Genomic DNA, 19892 nt, shown 5'->3' with positions numbered 1-19892 from the left:
TACCCCCTCAGTGAAAACTAGGCCTTGCCAGCCTTAAAGAGTGCTGAAAGCCCAGGTTTTTCTGTTCCTCATTTTTTTTAAAGACAATAGCCCTGTTCGGAGAACACACAGAGGCGCAATTTTGATTGTGGTGGCCCCTTCTATAAACCCAGCAACCACATGTTTATGCGTTAACCATGTGTTAACTTCTGCAGTGAGCAAATAGTCCAGTATTTATAACTGTTCTTCTAAGCCAAGGTTCCTCAACCTCGGCCCTCCAGATGTTTTGAGACTACAATTCTCATCATCCCTGACCACTGGTCCTGCCAGCTAGGGATCATGGGAGTTGTAGACCAAAAACATCTGGAGGGCCGAGGTTGAGGAAGCCTGTTCTAAGCTGTTACTGAGTCCCGTTTTCTTGGCAGTCTGTTAGCATTATTTGGAATACATTATGCAGACTTTATTTTCAACAGAGCTTGGTTGATACCCACGTGCAGAAACAGGCTTCTCAGGATGGGCAATACGTTTCATTCAAATTAATTTCTTTCTAAACAGCAGCAGCAGCAGCAGCAACCACCACCACCACCACCATAAATTACATGAAAACTATCAGCCTGATTCTAAATGTATGAGCCTGAAGAGCTATCATTTTATATGTGCATAGTGCCATAGGAAATTACATGAGAAGTTGCTTCCTCAGCCCTTTGAACCCCTTTCAGATTTGAGATGATGACACTATTCAAGGCAAGCAGTAAGGTGCCTGTTCAGTATTTGCAACACAAAGCCATGCATGGTCAAAACTCTGTTGGCCATTTTCACATATTTACATAGAAAACCCTAGAGGAAAATATGCCATGGGATACCCTAGTTTGGCATAACTCATTAGGAAATGAATTAGCTTGCAATAACCTAAGCAATTAGCAGGATTACCAGACACAAATTAAAAAATAATATGCCATGGCCTTGCTCCTGTGTTTTTCACAACAACCTGACACACTGATATTTATCAGATTGCTTTGTCCACGGTTCCCTTTCCTCCGCAGGAGAGCAATGGCAGGCTATGGCTTTTGGTCCCTGTTGTCTTATGAGTCTGGCAAATGGCCATCAGCATCTATTGCGCCAGAAGACAAGAGTGATGTGCAGCAGGAACAATACAACTCTTACCTGGGAACAACCCTTGCATGGGAACAACTTTCAGCCTGCTCCCCACCCACGCTGGGTGCCACGTCCCCACAGGCTTCATGCCACGCCATCAGGACACACACAATGCCCCTGCAGGTGGTGTGCCATACCCCCAGGATGCGCGCCACCCCACCCCTGCCTGTTCTCCACCCCCCCCCCGTGCCGGAGCATGAAGCTCTGCCACTGTGGCAAGGCCTGGCTACTTGACCTGGTTATGCAACTGTCCATTGGCACTGAGCTTGGAAAGGGCAGTTATAGGCAAGTGTTAGAATCCGAATATAGTTATTATTCTATTTTGTACAGAATATAAAATGCTGTGCTTTTTAATTTGCTATCTAAACATGTAATATAGTTTATATTTACAAGACACTTAAACCAACAAAAGGACAGAAAATTGGCTGAGGAACGAAAAGAGCAAATATATTATATGAAGAGCAAAAATATTATCTGATCTAATAACAAACAAACAAGTGAGAACCAGAGCTTGATGGCAAATTGATTAGCCAAAATCTTATGCAAATTTTTGAATTCTAGCCAAGCCCCTAGTCTTGATTTATTCCGATTCAGAATAAGGAACATCCATTATTTGGGGATTCTGAAATTCTGGAACATGGCACTTTTAAAATAAAACACTCCCACACAAAACATAGGATATCAAGGCACCTTAGAGAAAATGAAGTGGTTTTTAACAGAATAAGTCTGACCCTCAACATTCTTGCATACGCAAGCCTATAAATTTGAAATAATTATCTGCCAAAATGTTCCTTCTTGTAAGATTGTATATAAAAGAATAACCCTGGTATATGCAGGCCTTACTCATTTACATTTCAGTAGAAACTGTATCAGGATTTTGGGGTACTATAGTCGGCCTTCTGTCCACATAAGCACATAAACTGGCTCCAATCCTATCCATACTTGCCTGAAGGTATGCCCCAATGAACACAGCGTAGCTTATTTCTGTATAAGTGTGCACTGTACTACATTAGTAAAATGCCAGCAGAAAACGTTCTACAGTTGAGCTTAGTTTTATTCATGGCCATAGTGAAAGAGACACTGCAAAACTAGCTTTCAGGCAGGTGCTGTGAAGAGCAGAAATAGGCCTTCCACATTTTAGCAGCTCGGTTTGTGGCTACGCCTTTTCACAGTTCGTTTGCTAAATTAGGTATTATAAAAATAGCTGGTGTGATTGAGAGGATGTGTTAATCTCCGTGGCTTTACCATTTCCCTGTAATGAGTGTTTTATGTTGGGTACATGGTAAAATGTTTTATGGTGCAGGCAGGAGATTTATCCACATACATATGCTAAAGGCTCCTTGGAATGTTCTCACATAGAGAGCAAAGAGCCCCCAGCACAGAAACAAGATGCATTCAAAATATTGCTGTCATTTGTACTCCCAACACAAATGCCACCCAGCACGAAGAAACTATTAGTACAATCCATTGCCAGAAAGTTCTTCTTAATGTTTAGCTGGAATCTTGTTTCTTTTAACTTGAATCCACCAGTAGTTTTCCTACCATTTTCTAATAGTCAACAACGGAATTCATTATACAGCAGATGCATCCTATTTCTATTCAGATCGATGGTGTTTTTGATGCTGACCTCAATGGGATGTGATTGACACTTTGCAGGAATTTCACTTTTCTTTCATTGCTTCTATGCTTACTCAAAACTCAAATGGTTTGGGTAATATCTTTGATTTGATGAGTTTATTTATAACTGATGTTACTCAAGCCAAACATTTATGTGACACAAGGCATACTCTGAACTACATATGAAATTCTACATATTTACCAAGAGTTCCACTGAATACATTGGGGTTTTACGCCATCCTTAGCAGTGCAATCTACTATGAAGCAAGACACACTGAATGTAATGGGATTACTTCCAGGTAAGTGAAGACCAGATTACATCCTATTTTTTTTGTGTCCAATGCAGTAACCCTTCGTGAAATTACTACACCTGGAGATCTTTTTTACACTGCCATTCTGCAAGGGGGAAATTCATGCCATAAAACTGGAGACATTTTCAACCCTTTAATGTTCTCATGATGAGAGGTATCATTCCCCCATTTGTCTGCAAGCTGTTCTTCCCGCCCACTTGCCATTAACTGCTGCCACAATGCTGAGAAGAGCAACAAGGGACTTCCCTCTGAGTTGATGGTAGTGTCACTCTATCATGAGCTAGCAGGGGGTGGTACCACAGCAATTTGGTCAGCAGCCATTCTCTAGGACGCAATACTTATCAATCACGTCTCTGATGTGTTTGGGACTCCAGGGGGCTGGATACTTTTCTGGTCAAGAGGCAGTAACAGGGAGATTAGAACACTGGAGGAAGCCACTCTACATATGCACATATACAGGCATGATTTGTAGTACTATGATCCTGTTCCAAGGGAAGAGGATTTCTCTTGCCGTTAACAGAACAGCAGTTTCTGGGTTTCTCCTTTTCTCTGTACCCTTGCAGCTTATATCCAGAACAAACTTAGCTGGTCTCTAAGGTGCTGCTGGACAATTTTTTTTAAAAAAAATTACTTTAGCAGCATTATGTGAGGGCCAGCATGTTCTATGTATTTGAACTGACATTTGCAAATAAACAACATCAAAGTGCAAAAATGATTCAGAATGGTACCCAAAACATTATCATGCTGTAGACACAAGGCCAGGTGTTTATGTGGGTACACATTTCACACCTGAAATGTTCATGGCCTAAGACTAGTAGGCAGACATTTCAGCCCTCTTTGTAGCCAAAAGAATCTCCACCTAGAGCTTATACCCCACTTCTCAAAGTCTGCCACCCATCAGTAGAATAAAGTGGTTTAAATTAATTGCTCTGAAACACCAAGTTCAACAAAACCGAAGTCTTCTGAGTTTGGCTCTAGAGAGCATCAACTCTCCAAACCTTAGTTTGAAAAGCAGGAAAGTTGGTGTCCTTAATCTGGTCCTTTCATGTCAGCTACTTTACTCAATTAATTTATTACAATGCAATGGACAATCTAAAATTCTAATCCTTAAGGGGGGGGGTCAGGATTAGCCAATTTAGGATCCTAATCTCTAAAGGGTGGCCAAGATTAACGACTACTGTATGGGAACTCAGGAGAAAAGTGCTATTAAATAAGTCTATGGATTTAGTCCCATTCCCCCCCCCCCGAGATATAGTTATTATATCAATAACTATAGACTAGGAATTTAATTTCCTGAGTTTGGCTTCTTTACACAGGTTGATAATAAAATGTATAGTGTTTTGAGCTCCTTGGGGAACAGGACATAGATAAAAGAATGAATGGGTGATTTAATAAACACAATCAAATTAACAGCCACAGCCCCCAGGTCAATATTGAGATGACCCCTTAGGCTTTCTGAGTTGTATAGAAGCCTTAATCAGGTGTAGCTTTTCCCATCATGATGCGATAGTGATTAGAAGTCACACCTCGAGGAATGTTCTCTTGTTGCATCACTTAAAGGAACTGGATTCCAATGAAGGTCATGACTTGGTGCTCGTATTATCCTAGGCTGAGATGGAAGTTTCATGTAAACGGTGAGTTGTTTCCTTTGTGCATTATAATTATGTACTTTTATTATGTTATTTGAGTTTCATACCTACAGACATGGCTGATCCAGCAGACATCTCTACGAATGGGAGATGGGAGACCATTTTTACAGATTCCTGATTCATTCATATTCTCTCTCTCTCTCTCTCTCTCAGCTCTAAATAGGCAAGGGGCCCTCCTTATATCTATGGCTATTCATAAACATGTTGTTGTTTGGTCGTTTAGTCGTGTCCGACTCTTCATAATCTCCTGGATCAAATCAAGGGCCCATCTAGGACAGTCTACTGTCTTCCACAGTGGCCAACCATATGCCTTGAGGAAAGCAACAAATTGAGCAGGGGGTGGGCAGTAGCTCAGCTCTGTTATTTATTTGAATAAACATATTTGACTTTGAATAAACACTGGGACTCAAGATGTTATTGCACAAATTGTCGGTCAAGTGTAACATCTCTAAAGAGCTGTACAAATTGAAACAACTGGTTAACAGCAGTATAAATGAAAAGAGGTCATCTCTCAGCAAATTGCAAACCCAAAAGCAATTGTGGATAATTTACTTTCACCCAACTCTTACATTATTTGACATCCATTGTTTGCTACAAATGGGTCTTTATTCAAGTTCCAAATATAGATTTATTTATATACTATTTTCAAACTGTTTATTCCATGTAAATATTAATAAGAAATGCAAAAGACAGTAGTCGGCAAAATCTAAATTATTATGTTTTTGACAGTCTCTCATGAGTTTCAACATTTGGCAATTGACTTTTCCTCCTTAAGGTTCCTCTATAATCACATTATGTCGCAATTTAGGTGTGTTGGGATTATGTTCAATTAGCCAATCAGCCAGCCATGTCTACAGAGGGAAAAAATGAAGAAACAGGTTATCTTCAATTTCATTTCCATATGAAAAGATTTGTTGATTGGAAGAATTCAAATCCTGCATCTCTGCATATCGAATCTCACTCAGAATGAACCCAGTTTACCCAACTTCCCTAAATAATTCCTCAACTGATTTTTAAAAGGGGAACTCTTCTTAAAACCAATACACTTTGCTTCCAATGATTCTCACCTTTGTTTTGTTTTTAAATGAACCTGTTTGTGAGGAGTTGAGGAAGGAGGCAGGCAGTCTAGACTGTTCCTTACATGCAAATAATAATTGATCATGGGTATTCTGGCTTGATGGATTCCAAACTAAATATGCAGATAGAGAAGTACTGCTCTTATCTGCTGTCAATTTTTCTTTTGCATTCCCATTCTTGATAGCAAGGGCTGACTCCTCATAGGCAGCGGAGGTGGAATTAGGTCCCCCCACACCAACCCGAGGCCATCAGTTGTGTTCTCACGTTAGCAATAGGACACTAGGCTTGATAGTGGCAGTCATTGTGATACATACAAAAGGATCTGCTGGTTTCCTCTTGCACAGTTCCGTAAGTCCTTTCAGCAGGGTAGGGGTGACATAAAGGCTCAGGTAATCCTTAGCAGCTTGCCCGACTGGGATTGGTTCAATAATCACTAGAAAAAGGAATTACATATTTTACTGAAAACTTATTGAATGAGATTCAGCTAAAGAGCCCTGCTAGTGGAAACCCGTGGCAAGCACTTCTGCTCGCACATGAAGACTTCTTCTTTCCTTCCCTGCTCCCCAAAGTGGCTCTGGGACAGCACAAGGGGGCAGATCACTCCACCAGGCAAGGAGAAATGCTTGTGCTGACAGAGCAATCGGCTTAGCACAATGTTGAATTCCTCCCACAGATATAAAACTATATAATCTATTATCTTCAAATGTTGAACCTATTTTATGCTTGTTCTCTATAGTTATTAGCAACTAAGCTATTTTATTTCTAACAAAACAATGCAGAGAACAGATACAGTTTGTTGCTCCCAAGGTCATTCAGCACGAAACTTCATTGAATTCATTGTCTCATCACATAATGAAGTTGTTCTACACAGAAACAAATAGTAACAGCTGACCTTGGGGTAGTGGTGGGAAAAGCTATCCTAAGCCACATCTAATTCATTAGATAATAAATAAAAGCATTTCCAGATGATCAGTTTCTAACATGATAAATGTGTAGTTAGTACTCACTGGTTATATGAGATCCTGGTATTTTCTTTCAAATGGTTCAGATTATGTCCCCCTGCCCACCAGACCCTGTTCAAATAACAAGATTGGAAGTACCTAATGCTCATAGAGTGTAATGTCTGAGTTAAAGAGCCCATCCTAAAAGCCCTGCTGGATCAGACCAAAGTCTAGCATCCTGTTCTCACAACGGCCAGCCAGATGTCCATGGGAGCTCACAGCAGGACCTGAGTGTGAGAGTATTCTCTCTCTTCTCTTCTCTTCTCTTCTCTTCTCTTCTCTTCTCTTCTCTTCTCTTCTCTTCTCTTCTCTTCTCTTCTGTGACCCCCAGAAACTGGTACTAAGAGGCATACTGCTTTCAGCAGTGGAGGACAATAGCCATCATAGTTAGTAGACATTGATCGCTTTATCCTCCGTGAATTTGTCTAATCTTTTGAGAGCTGTCCAAGTTGGTGGCCACTGCTTCATCTTGTGGGAGCGAATTCCATAGTTTAACTATGCACTGTGTGAAGGACTTTATTTAATCTGTCAAGAATCTTCCAACATTCAGTTTCGTTGGAGGACCCCAAATTCTAGTATTATGAGGGGGACAAACTTCTCTCCGTCTACTTTCTCCACAGACATATACGGTAATCCCATGCACCTCTATCATGTTCCACCCTATTTCTAAACTAAAAATCCCCAAATGTTGTAAGCTTTCCAGCCTCTTGAATTGTCTGCCCCTTTCTGAAGCTTTTCCAGTTCTGTGGTATCCTTTTTGAGGCAACTAGAAGTGTACAGATGTGATCACACCACAGATTTGTATAATGGCGTTATCACACCGGCAATTTTATTTTAAATCCCTTTTCCAATGATTCCTATCGGGAATCCAGCTCTTTCAGTTGCTGCACATTGGGTCAACATCTTAATTCAGCTATCCATTATGACTCCCAAGGTCTCACTCCTGGTCAGTCACCGCCAGTTCAGACCCCATGAGCTAAATGTGGTATTAATTTTTTTCACCTGCATGCACCACTTGTTTACATTGAATTGCATTTGCCATTTACCACACATTCGCTCAGTTTGCAGAGTTCCTCTCAGAGCTCTTCTTGATGGCTTTCTGTTTTAACCATGCCAAACAATTTGGTATCATCAGCAAACTTGGCACCTTGCTGCTCACCTCTAACTCTAGTTCATTTATGAATATAATAAAATAATAATATAAAAAAAATTATTTATACCCTGCCCTCCCCAGTGAGAGCCAGGCTCAGGGCGGCTGACATCAATAAAGTTACAATAAAACATAAAAGAAAGAAAAACAATTGATTAAAATGCAGATTAAAATACAATTTAGATTTAAAAATTGTTTTAAAATGCAGCCTCATTTTAATAACACAGTTCCCAATACCAATCCTTGAGGGCTCCATTTTCTACTGTTTATCTTATCTCCAGTGCTATTTATTATCTACATGAAGCCGTTGGGAGTGGTCATTGGGAGTTTGGGGGCAAGGTGTCATCAGTATGATGATGACACTTAGCTCTATTTCTCCATAATATCCTAATCAGAAGAGGCCTTGCAGTCCCTGGGCCATTGCCTGATAAAGTCGTGAAATGGATGAGGAAAAATAAGCTGAGCTTGAATTCTGGCAAGACAGAGGAACTATGGCTGAGCAGTTCCACATTACCCTACCATTTCAAGAACCTCAGTATAGTTTTCCTGTTGAATGCGAAAATAACTGAAAATCTGGTTGTTAACATTCATCTAAACAAAAACTGCAAAGCTTCAGGTAGCATGAACACAGCACATGGATAAACCCAAGATTTGTTTATCTTATTAAAAGACCTTAAGGCTAAAGGAGCCATAGGGGCTGATTCTTCAGCAAACTATTGATACAGGACAAAGCTGATTGGGGTTATCTACTTTGGAACGTGTATCAAAGGGAAGGATTAACATATAATCTATCCAATTTATAAGAGAAAACGTATTCTATCTCCAGGGGAGTGGCTAGCGCCAGCCACATAAAAAACTTCTACTGTTCTATGGGACATCTTTTAAAATTGCTTGAATAATATTGTCTGACATACACAAACTGAACCAACTTTGAGAAGTTCAGAAATTACATAAATGCTCCAATCTGAAGCTGTAAAGCAGACAAAGACAATATAGTGCCCCCTGATGTTGTTGGACTTCAACTCTCATCAACCTCAGCCAGCAGGGCAAAAGGTCAAGAATGATGGGAGGTGTAGTTCAGCAATATGTTGACTACTTCTTCCACAAAAGGTGAAATAAAATCCTTTGCTTGCTTACAGAAAAACCAGGCAGACACACATACACAGCAAGGCACATCATTTTGCAGTATGGCTTTGCAAAGGGATGGGGAACTTGTGGCTCTGTGGGACTCAGGGTCCCAACACTCCTGACTGGTGGGCTAGGCCTGGGCAATGTATTGCTACATCGCCCGGGACCAGGATGAGGGGCAGAATGCGATGGCGGCTTCACTTGCCAGTATATTGTGAGTGAAACCACTGCTGCTCCCGAGTCCATCCGCCCCCAGCGCACTGAGGGAAAAACAAGCTGTAGCGGTGGCTGTTTCACCAGCAATATATCGCTGAGTGGAACCGCCATTCCACTCTGCCCTCATACCAGTGCAGAGGGAGAAACAAGCTGTGCTAAAAGGTAGACTATATTTGAATGAGGCAGGTGTGGAGGTAGGGAGAGAAGAACAGTTGGTTTTCCTCTAAGTAATGCTAATTCTAGATGGCAATAATTATGTACCTTCAGGAAACATGAACCGGATCTCTCTTTCAGCTGAGGAAAAGCTGGTACTGCCATGAAGTCCATTCCTTAGATCATCTGTCCCATAAATTGCTCTTAAGCTACAGACCATAGAGACATATTAATATGTTCAGTCACTGGTACAATAACAAACTTCTAATTAACATGTTTAATTGGTTTTTTAAAATATACAAAATAACTTGGTCTATTAAATTGAAAAGATGTGCATATATAAGTCACATATTTATATAAATAAAGGTTGTCTCTCCTACTTCACTCCATATAACTCTGTTCCTTTCTCCAAGAGCAATCAACCTATAGATGTATCCTAAACTGAAGAAGTATAGGAGGCACAGACTGGTTGGGCTGACTGTATCTAGGCCTTACATGCCTGGACTTGAATCTGCTAAATATGTTTGATCTGGAAGTCAGGAGGCAGCTAGGATATGGTAGAACCAAGGTTCTTGATGGAGGGGAGCCATGCCTGTAGAAAACCTCCTCCCTCTGCCAGTAGAAAACCATATGCCTGGTGCAGACATCCCAAAGTGCCTGGCAGAATCCCCCTGAAAGGGTATGTAAGCAGCGGGAGAGGTGTGCTTGGTCACATCAAAGCCCCACTCAAAGCCAAAACTAGGTGGATCCTTTGCCAATGAAAGGGCTGGCAGAAGTGGAAACAATGGGCAGGCCTGATTTGGGAATAACCAACCCCACCCTTGCTGACAATAGCATGGGAGTGCTCTTGGATGCAGCAGAGCACCGTGGCCAATCAAAGGCACATAAACCCTGGATATATAAACCCTTCATGTGTCAAATGCATAGCTACAAATACAAATGGTGGTGTGTGGGGGGGGTGGCCGCAGGGAGTGTGGTGACCGTGCTCTTGGAATCCTGCTGTGGCTATGTGATTTGTTTATGGTGTCACCCTGAAGCATGTGAGATGTGTATGTGTTGCTGATTGAGGCAGTTGTGTTGGATGAGGCGGGCATGCTTGCTGGGTGGTGTGTTTAGATCGGCTGCTAGGGATGCCATGGACACATCTTTGTGGCATCTACTGAGCTTTGGGGCTTTCCCCTGGCTATGGCCCCAGCAGCTAACAGGGTTAGGAGGTAGTTTGCGCTGGCAGTTTGTCAGTGGTCACACTGCATGATGGAGTCCCATGATTTGGTTTGCTCTGCCTGTAAACCTTAAAAAAATGAATTTGTGATAAGCTGGCCTTGCGAATTATTTCCAATTGCACTGTCACAACCCTATACCCATTTTCTAAAAGAACGGTTATAACACTGAAAATATTATGTCCATTAACTTCAGCTGGACTATTTGGGGGTAGGTGGTTTGTAAGTTCTGTGAATGGAGTACTTTACCTGTCAGGAAAATTTTCCCTCGCTACTATGGTATTTGAGGGCCCAAGCAGGTCCTTCCAATATGAGATACCATTATGCCGAGCAAGAACCATTGCAACTAAAGGTCCAGAACTCATATAAGATGTTAAGTTAGGAAAGAACATTTTTCCATACTGTTCAACATAGAAGTTGCTACACTGCTCTGGGCTTAGTTGGAGCTTTCGTTTCTGTAAAAAGAGAGAGAGAGGGAAAGAGAAATAGCTCCTTAAAACCATTGTTCCAAGATGATAAAGCACTACAGTTAGGATTAACATATCTTATTACGGTACTTAAGTATTGGGTTTATGGGGTAGTACCTCTCATGGGGGACACGTCATGTCTGGGGTAGTTTGTTCACCTTTGGTCCCCACCCTGCCCTCAGCTCTCACCTGTGGCTCCTAGAAACTGTCAGCATGCGACCGCGGCCACATCTTGGAAAATGGCTTCGACTGGCTGGCTAAACCATGTGAGAGTAACTGATGGGTCAAAAAACCCTTGGTGAGTTAGGGACTTCTCCTGCATATGAAGACAGGCTCTGGCAGATTGATCGGGTGGGATCAACAGTAAAGAAGGCAGATTCTGCACATGCTGTAGAGGGAAGTGAGGGGCAGGTGGGGCTTGTCAACCTGGTAAGGTAGCCCATCTAGGAAAAGGAAAGCTCCGATTCTAAACCTCTTGCTGCCTTTCGCTATATCTTTGGGAGAAATCCAGAGTAGAGACCCTAAGATGGTGAGATGGAGCCTTGTATGTCTTCTTCCGGCAATTCCTGCAGCCAAGCTGGTGCCAAACATATTGCTCTGCTTTCCTTTGGACTACATTACCAAGGCCGAGAGGGGGTCTTGTCTGGGCAGCCCAGGACCTCCATACATGATCCGCAGGCTGGCACCCCAGGGAGGTCACTTGGGTGCTGCTAACACAGCAGTTTGATTTCAACCCTGAAGGCACACTCCATTTGTCTCTCAAGACAGACGAATGGCAACAAGCATTGGTCTTTATTTTCCAGCAATCTCTTTTCCAGAGCCAGGCCTACAAAGGAGGAGACCACCTCAGGCAATGTGAGGGGAAGCAGAGGCCTCCTGGCTGTTCATCCTAAGCTCCCTCACTCCAAACCATTCCCCTCTGACAAGAGTTGTGTATGCTATGCAACCTGCTGCATGCCCCCACTAAAAACTAGCCTAACAATTGTGAAAGTAAGATTCAGCTGCCAGTCCAGTCAGTACATGGAATGGGGAGCAGATGCTTTCTTGTCCTTACACTAGGCAGCAAAAGGCTCTGCTTTCCCACTACTTCCACAGTACAGCCTGATATGGTACCTTCCCTAGGATGGAAGGGAGGAAAGAAAAATGCAGACAAGACAAGACTGTGCTTGAGATCTTGATCAATGGATGCCACCTGGAGTTCAATGGAGGAATTACCAATGATCCAGTATTGGGCTTTTACAAATCAAACACTGCATATTAATTCAACTCAACTCTCTTGGCTCATGGTAAGTTTTCTTTTCTTTGTAATAAAGCATATTATTGTTCAAATTTTGTGCTAGTATAACAAGTGAAATATATTATACTGAGAAGAAATATTTTGGGAAGAACAATGATTAACCACTTGTTTGCAAAACTGAAACTTTATGTTTTTTTTCTTAAAATGAGACTATAGCTGTGCAATAGCGACATCAAGTGGCCAGTTTCAAACAGTTTGTTATTGCAATACTGTACTTTCCCAATGCTAAATAGGCATGGTTATGGAAGCAGCATTAAGTTTTAGCAGTCTTAGCCAACAGCAAACATCTGCCAACACATTTGAACAACAAAAATATTTGTTATGATGGTGTGTGAATGATGGGGTATAATGAGTCTGAACTGGTGTTCACCTATTTTGAGTTTATTTTTAGTACTGTTAGACAGAAGCATGTTAATTTGACATGGAGGTTGCTTCTAGACAGGTGCTTATTGTGGGATAGGTGCTGCTGGTGCATGCAAGTTTTTTGCTGCATCTACACAATGTCTGTGGTATCAAAGTCCTAGCCCCACATCTTGTACACACACACCTATTTAATTTGGTTTCATCATTTCTACAGAAAATCCATGTTAAAAAAAGAACTGATGCCTATGACCTGTTTGTGATATCTGAATATTTTGTTTAAGTCACTGCCTTGAAGAAACCATAAAACTCTGGAGGTAGCGGAGAAAACCAGGTAGTGGCTAGTCAGCTGGCAGGGCTGCCTACCACTCACTGCTGTGCAGGAAGGATCCTGGCTTCTGATATTTTCATTGCGATTGTATTACAGTAATGCATTTTCACTGATGTTACTTATAAGTCACCTGCAAAAGTTATATCCCGGAAGGCAAGATATAAATACATAATATGAATAAACAAACAAAAGTGTATTCTATACAGTGTTTTACCTGAACACAAAAATATGTGTTTATTATAGAGATTATAGAGACTGCTTGGTATGACTAGCAGGTCAAAAGCATAATTTTAAATCAGGGCAAGGACCTTGTAGTTATATGATTTGCTAATTATAAATACACTTCGGTTTGCACTTGACTACGTAAAATATTCTTTTCAGGTTACCTGAACAATGGTGAATCCTGATCTGAGAATGATATCTTCTATTTCTTCTTCTTTGTTGATGATATCTGGTTTAATGATTGCCAGGGTTCTTTCAACATAAATCTGAGGATCGGGCATTAATGCCTGCATCTTGGTAGTTAAAATCCAAGTCCTCTTCTCTCACTGAAATGATAACATGTTACAGCCACTACATTTTAATCTCGTCAGGAGGGTGAATTAATATTCATCTGGCCACTTCAGGGTAATTACAGCACTCTCAAGATTACACTCTCCTCCGCCAACCTGTCTGAACAAACATGTGTGCATTTACTTGGAAGTAAGCCCTGCTCAATCCCAGCGAAGTAGGTCTGGGGCTGCTGCCCCTCTCTTAATGGTTTTGTGAGCAGCTGCTTAAAGCCAGAGATCACTCGGCTACCCTCGCCGAGTTACAGAGCTGCAAAAGGGGTCAGCTGCAGTTAACTTGCAATCTTACTCGCCTCTGTGCATAACAAGCCGCCCATTGTGGATCAAGACCCAATCCGATGCATGTTCACTTGGGAATAAATCCCGCTATATTGGGCGCAGAGCGGGGCTACTTCTCGGTTACGATGCGGAAGATTTATCCTCTCTCTCTCTCTCTCTCTCTCTCTCTCTCTCTCTCTCTCTCTCTCTCTCTCTCTCTCTCTCTCTCTCTCTCTCTCTCTCTCTCTCTCCCTCCTTTGTCCCCTCTTCCCCTAGTGGTCGTCTCGCCCATCGTTGCTTCTGCAAGCTGCCTGGACCCGTCCATTGTGAGAACGAGGTAGCAACCCTTTGGTCACCCTACCCCGAGGGCCAAAATGAGCAAGCTGGATGATCTCACCCCGTTATGAGGTCCCAGAGTCCCCCCTCCTCCTCCACGCAGACGTCACTCTGACCCGCGAGGAGTCCCCTCTACAAGCTGACTGATTAGCCCAAGGAACCCCAGGCACGGTTGCCGGGCAACAGAAGGAACTGAAGCTAAAAGCCGGCACCTACGGCGGCCGACAAGGCCAGTTTCCGTCGTTCTCATTTGACAGAGGCAAATATGGTTGGAGCGACTGGCGGCCAGGCGGCCGTAACGGATGGAAGATCTGGGCGAATGGGATCAGTATCTGCTTAGTCCGGCCGCGTTTGTAAGAACTCGATCGTTTAGCTTGGGGCCCCCGACACTTTGAAACTCCCTGCCTGTTGATATCAGGCAGGGTTTTTCCGCTGAGTTCTTTTCCGAAGGAAAAAAAAAAGTTTGCACAGATGTTTAGATAATTTGTATGGGTTTCAATTTGCTTTAGCCCATTCTATTGCTTTCTGCATGTTTTAAATTACGGTTGTAGTGATATTTTTTTGTAAACCACTTTCAGGTCCCCCCCCCCTACAATCAATCAGTATATAATTTTTGTGAAATAATACCGGTAATGAAATAGGTAATTGCAACATCGGTATGCACAAGGCCCTTGCTGTTCACTCCAGTTAGGGCAGCTGGGAGACATCCCTGCCTGCAGACCCTGGAGAGCTACTGCCTTTCAATGTAGACAATACAGTACTGAGCTAGATGGACCCAATGGTCAGATGCAGTATAAGGCAGTTCCTCAGGATCCTAACAGCTGCAGCAACAATAGCAGGGCAGTCTGGAGCAGGTCACGCACCCTGGTGCTGAGGGGCAGAGATCGCTCCGGCGCCCCTGCCCTCGCAGGGTGCAGCATGGTTTAAAGCTAAAGCACCGCGCCACCGGGGGTCTACCTAGAGCCGGCCCTGAACAATAGTCCTTGTACATCGCACTTTATAAACAATGAGAACATAGATCAGGCTTCCTCAACCTTGGCCCTCCAGATGTTTTTGGCCGACAACTCCCATGATCCCTAGCTAGCAGGACCAGTGGTCATGAATGATGGGAATTGTAGTCTCAAAACATCTGGAGGGCCAAGGTTGAGGAAGCCTGGCATAGATCCTTATCTTATCCCTAGTGTGTATGCAGCCTAAGCTTTGTTTTCTTTCTGTCTGTTTAAAGTTTTTTTTTACCCTGTTCTTCAGCTGAAAAAGGCTGCCAGAACAACATATTAATTATATATCACTTTTTATCACCCAGTGACCCCAAAGCAGTTTGCATTTTAAAAAAATATTCAATACATTTATATGGGGCTTAATTATGTTATTTGCATTTCTAAGTGGTGCATGAAAAAAAATAATAATCGATGGAAAACAGGACAATAAAGCAATTAAAATATCATCATCAAATACTACCGGGTCTGGTGACTTCTGTTTCAGTGCATCTGAAGAAGTGTGCATGCACATGAAAGCTCATACCAATGACAAACTTAGTTGGTCTCTATGGTGCTACTGGAACGAATTTTTTTATTTTGTTCATAATATTGGTAATAATATTACTAATAAGAGTCCCTGCTCTCAGGCTTGCAGTCTGACAGCAAAAAGAAAAGGGAGGAGACAATAGGAGCAGGGAAGCAAGTTTAGGCACTTTTTTTGTTACAGAAGTATGGTGGCCATGTGTCCTTCAAATGGAGGGCAGTCCTCTATTTGAAGGTGTCTTGTTTTTTTGAGGTGGTGTTTGGTCCAAGCCTAGGGTAATGAGCCATAAAAAGGGAAATTAACAGTTCAACAGTTAGCACTTGGACAGCAGAATGAGCTGTCAGATCACCTGCCACACAGCTCTAATCATAGCCTTCCTCACAATGGTGAGATGTACTGTATTTATAGTTAAATTAATCATTTCTAAATTTGCATCTATTACTATAAATTAGTACTGTACAGTATATGCAATTTTTATGCAAATATATGTTCCTCTTTTGTACTTTTTGGTTATTCTTTCCTCTTTTTTGGTATTGCATATAAGTGACCACTCTATACAACACCACAGCTCAGTTGTATAGCATCTCCCTTGCATGCAGGGAGGTCCCCAATTCAGTCTCCAGCATCTCCAGGTGGGGCTAGAAAAAGCCCCTGCGCCAGACCCTGGAGAGATGCTGTCAGTCAGAGTAGACAAGTCAGCGAGATGGACAATTGCTTTTGTAGAGTTATTGTAGTGACCAGCTGGAATGTAAAGAGCTCAAGGAAAGGGGGAGCCTAAAGTTGTTGGCCTTTCAGTAGAGCAAATGAAGATGTTCTGCATTCCCATCTCTCTCTTATAGCTGTGTATAAGTTATCCTGTTGTGAATACCAGGATAGTTCTAGCTGAATTATGTTTTGTCTGATTATTATGTTTTATCCATGCTCAGGCCTGAGTCCAGAAAGAAGCATGCCCAAACTAGAGGTCAAAGAGAACAACAATTACCAGACCTTTAGAAGGCATCTCAAGGCAGCCCTGTTTAGGGAAGCTTTTAATGTTTGATGGATTTCTGTATTTTAATGTTTGATGGATTTCTGTATTTTAGAATTTCTGTTTTGTTGGAAGCCGCCCAGAGTGGCTGGGGGAACCCGGCCAGATGGCCGGGGTATAAATAATAATAATAATAATAATAATATATTATTATTATTATTATTATTATTATTATTATTATTATTATTATATAAACCTGTGACTTCAGGTGGAGTGTTACTCCCATCCAGCACATGCTGGATTCCTTGTTCTGCTTTCCAGCTGACCATAGCACTTCTGTCTTATCTGGATTAAGTTGCAGTTTGTTCACCTTCATCCAGGCATCCCCAAACTGCGGCCCTCCATATGTTTGGGCCTACAACTCCCATGATCCCTACCTAACAGGACCAGTGGTCGGGGAAGATGGGAATTGTAGTCCAAAACATCTGGAGGTTTGGGGATGCCTGATCTATTCCATTACTGATGTCCGACACCAGTTTAGAACCAAGACAGCTTCCTTGGATTTAGGAGCTGGGTGTCATTAGCACTTTTATGTGAATGTTAAATAGTATGGGGACAGAACAGAACCTTGAGGGACCCTGCAAGCCAATAAGCAAGGTGTTGAACATGTCTGTGGGAAGCCACAAGCAGGATCTGAGCACAGTAAATTACTCCTAAATTACTCTGCAGTTTCTAGCAACTTGTATTCAGAATTCTACTACAGTACTCTCTCTCTAACGGTGGAGGTAGAGCATAGTTATTGTGGCTGGTAGCCACTGATAGCCTTATCCTCCATGAATTTGTCTAAATCTCTTTTAAAACCAGATAAGGTGATGGTCACTACTGCCTCTTATGGGAGACAATTACTGGTACTTAGTTTAACTATGGTGCTGGAGGAGACTCTTGAGAGTCCCATGGACTGCAAGAAGATCAAACCTATCCATTCTTAAGGAAATCAGCCCTGAGTGCTCCCTGGAAGGACAGATCGTGAAGCTGAGGCTCCAATACTTTGGCCACCTCATGAGAAGAGAAGAATCCTTGGAAAAGACCCTGATGTTGGGAAAGATTGAGGGCACTAGGAGAAGGGGACGTCAGAGGACAAGATGGTTGGACAGTGTTCTCGAAGCTACGAACATGAGTTTGACCAAACTGCGGGAGGCAGTGCAAGACAGGAGTGCCTGCCGTGCTATGGTCCATGGGGTCACGAAGAGTCGGACACGACTAAACGACTAAACAACAACAACAACAGTTTAACTAAGTGCCGTGTGTTTATTGTCTACAACATTGTGGTATTACTGGATAGTTGTTTTTTACTTTGAGAGCCATTTCGAGAGTGCTGAGGCTAGAAAGATTGATTTTATTTTTTTAATAGCAAACCAAAGGCTGCACACTTAGGCACACTAACTTCAGAACTGAGTTCAATAGAGCTTACTCCCAGGTAAGTGGCATAGGACTGCATATTGAGCATGTCATTTGTCTGTTACAGCCCAAAACTGTACATACCGTACTTACTTGAAAGTAACCTATATAAAGGTCAAGGGAAGCTACTCCCTAGTAACTGTGCATGAGGGATTGTAGCCTTCAGAATTTTTTGCTTTTGCAATTTTAATCAGAAGTAAACCCCAAGTTCAATATACAACTGAACTTGCTTGCAATTAAATGTGCATAGGATTGCAGCCTTGCTTACCAGCAATTGAAAATTATCTAAATGTACATCTCATTACACGTGGGCATATCCTCTAACATTTGGCATACAATGATATTTATACAATTTCTCCTTGCAGCCAGAAGAAACAGGAAGTGGTTGGGACATCTATGTTCTGTACTGATCTGTCAGATGCCTTAATTTATACTAATCTAATAAGCGGTTAACTGCATACCATGTATTCCATTGTGTCATATACTATTCCAAATTATGTTTACTCAGCAGTAAGTGATACTGATTTCAGTGGAACTTATTTCCCAGTAAGTTATTTATTGTCCAGTCAGCCACAGATTTTCTCCATAAAAACAAGTATTGACATATTGCATACTACTGGCAAAGTATTTGTCACAATCTGAAACTCAATTTTAATTTTGGCCATATAAGTCACAGGGAGACATTGATTTTTGGAGAGAATGTAAAGCCATTGCAGTCAGGTGAAAACATTTTGTCCCTTTCCCCAAAACTGGTATCACTAAAGAACCAGTCGCCTCTTCCCTAGCCAGCTAACCTCAGTTATAATTTGACAGGTTTTTATAAAAAAGGGATTGAAGCTAACAGGCGGTTTAACTGAATGTGCTTGCCTTGCACTAACATTCTAAGTACCTGTGTGCTTACACATATTTCAGAATAGTCTTACAGGAATATTTCTTCGAAGTGCTATTCTTTGCATACCCACATTCTTAATGTCCATTGTTCTTTGCTTCCTTACCAGTTCTACAACAAATATAGATTTGCTCACAGCAAGACACCTACCTGTGAAAAAGTGGGAGACAGGAATGTCTTGGCTGCAGATGCTGTTTGCAGCAGAGACACCCTGCCCCCCAGGCTAAATCAATAGAACATGGAGTCCTGTGTAGTTTCTGGCTTTGTGGAGACAATGTGTTATGAGAAAGATGTTAGGCTGACTGAAGGAAATAAGAGCAGAAAAGGAGGACGGGGCAGGGCACGCTATGAGGTGTGAGAAAAATAAGCAGGGATAAGAATGGCTTTTCTGAGGCAGAATAATAATAATTTGTTTATTTATTTACAAAGCGGAGCCCAAGTGCTCTTCAGAAAGTTTTATATGGGGTATAAGCATGTTATGTGTGAAAGCATTTTATATATGTAACATTTGACCTAGTCAGTCAAAAGAACTCTTCACATTGCTCAATGAGATAGAACGCTCACTTAAGCTTCACAAGATGATCATTTTCTTCCATGAGAACATGTGTGACACCGTCCAACATGATGGCTCATCCTCAGATGCCTTGCCTATAAAGAGCAGTGTGAAACAGGGCTGGGTTCTCACCTCAACTCTTTTTGGCATATTCTTCTCCCTGGTGCTCTCATATGCCTTCAGCAGCTTGACTGAAGACGGTGTGTACTTTCAATCAAGGAGCAATGGGG

General features: G+C 42.0%; 1 protein-coding gene across 1 annotated transcript; it reads right to left on the bottom strand.

Annotated features, from left to right (window-relative positions):
- Window positions 1-5103: 5103 nt before the first annotated feature.
- On the bottom strand, window positions 5104-14457 carry NME5 (NME/NM23 family member 5). Its single transcript, XM_035108030.2, has 6 exons — window positions 14336-14457; window positions 13498-13659; window positions 10906-11111; window positions 9545-9645; window positions 6103-6221; window positions 5104-5562 (listed from the first exon to the last, which is right to left on the bottom strand). The coding sequence occupies exons 2-6, from the start codon at window positions 13624-13626 to the stop codon at window positions 5482-5484; spliced, it is 636 nt and encodes a 211-aa protein (XP_034963921.1). The 5' UTR covers window positions 13627-13659; window positions 14336-14457; the 3' UTR covers window positions 5104-5481.
- Window positions 14458-19892: the final 5435 nt, after the last annotated feature.

Source organism: Zootoca vivipara, chromosome 2 (assembly GCF_963506605.1).
Source record: "Zootoca vivipara chromosome 2, rZooViv1.1, whole genome shotgun sequence".
Taxonomy (NCBI): Eukaryota; Metazoa; Chordata; class Lepidosauria; order Squamata; family Lacertidae; genus Zootoca; species Zootoca vivipara.
The sequence above is the reverse complement of the archived record's forward strand: the minus strand, read 5'-3'. Positions and strand labels throughout refer to the sequence as shown.

What these genes read in the sequence shown, in the direction of transcription:
- NME5 (XM_035108030.2), bottom strand. Translation starts at nt 13,626, where the DNA reads ATGCAGGCATTAATGCCCGATCCTCAGATTTATGTTGAAAGAACCCTG. An exon ending in CAGGATTCACCATTGTTCAG is followed by an intron (nt 11,112 to 13,497) that starts GTAACCTGAAAA and finishes CTCTTTTTACAG; the next exon opens with AAACGAAAGCTCCAACTAAG. An exon ending in GGAAACCAGCAGATCCTTTT is followed by an intron (nt 5,563 to 6,102) that starts GTATGTATCACA and finishes TTCCCTCTGTAG; the next exon opens with ACATGGCTGGCTGATTGGCT.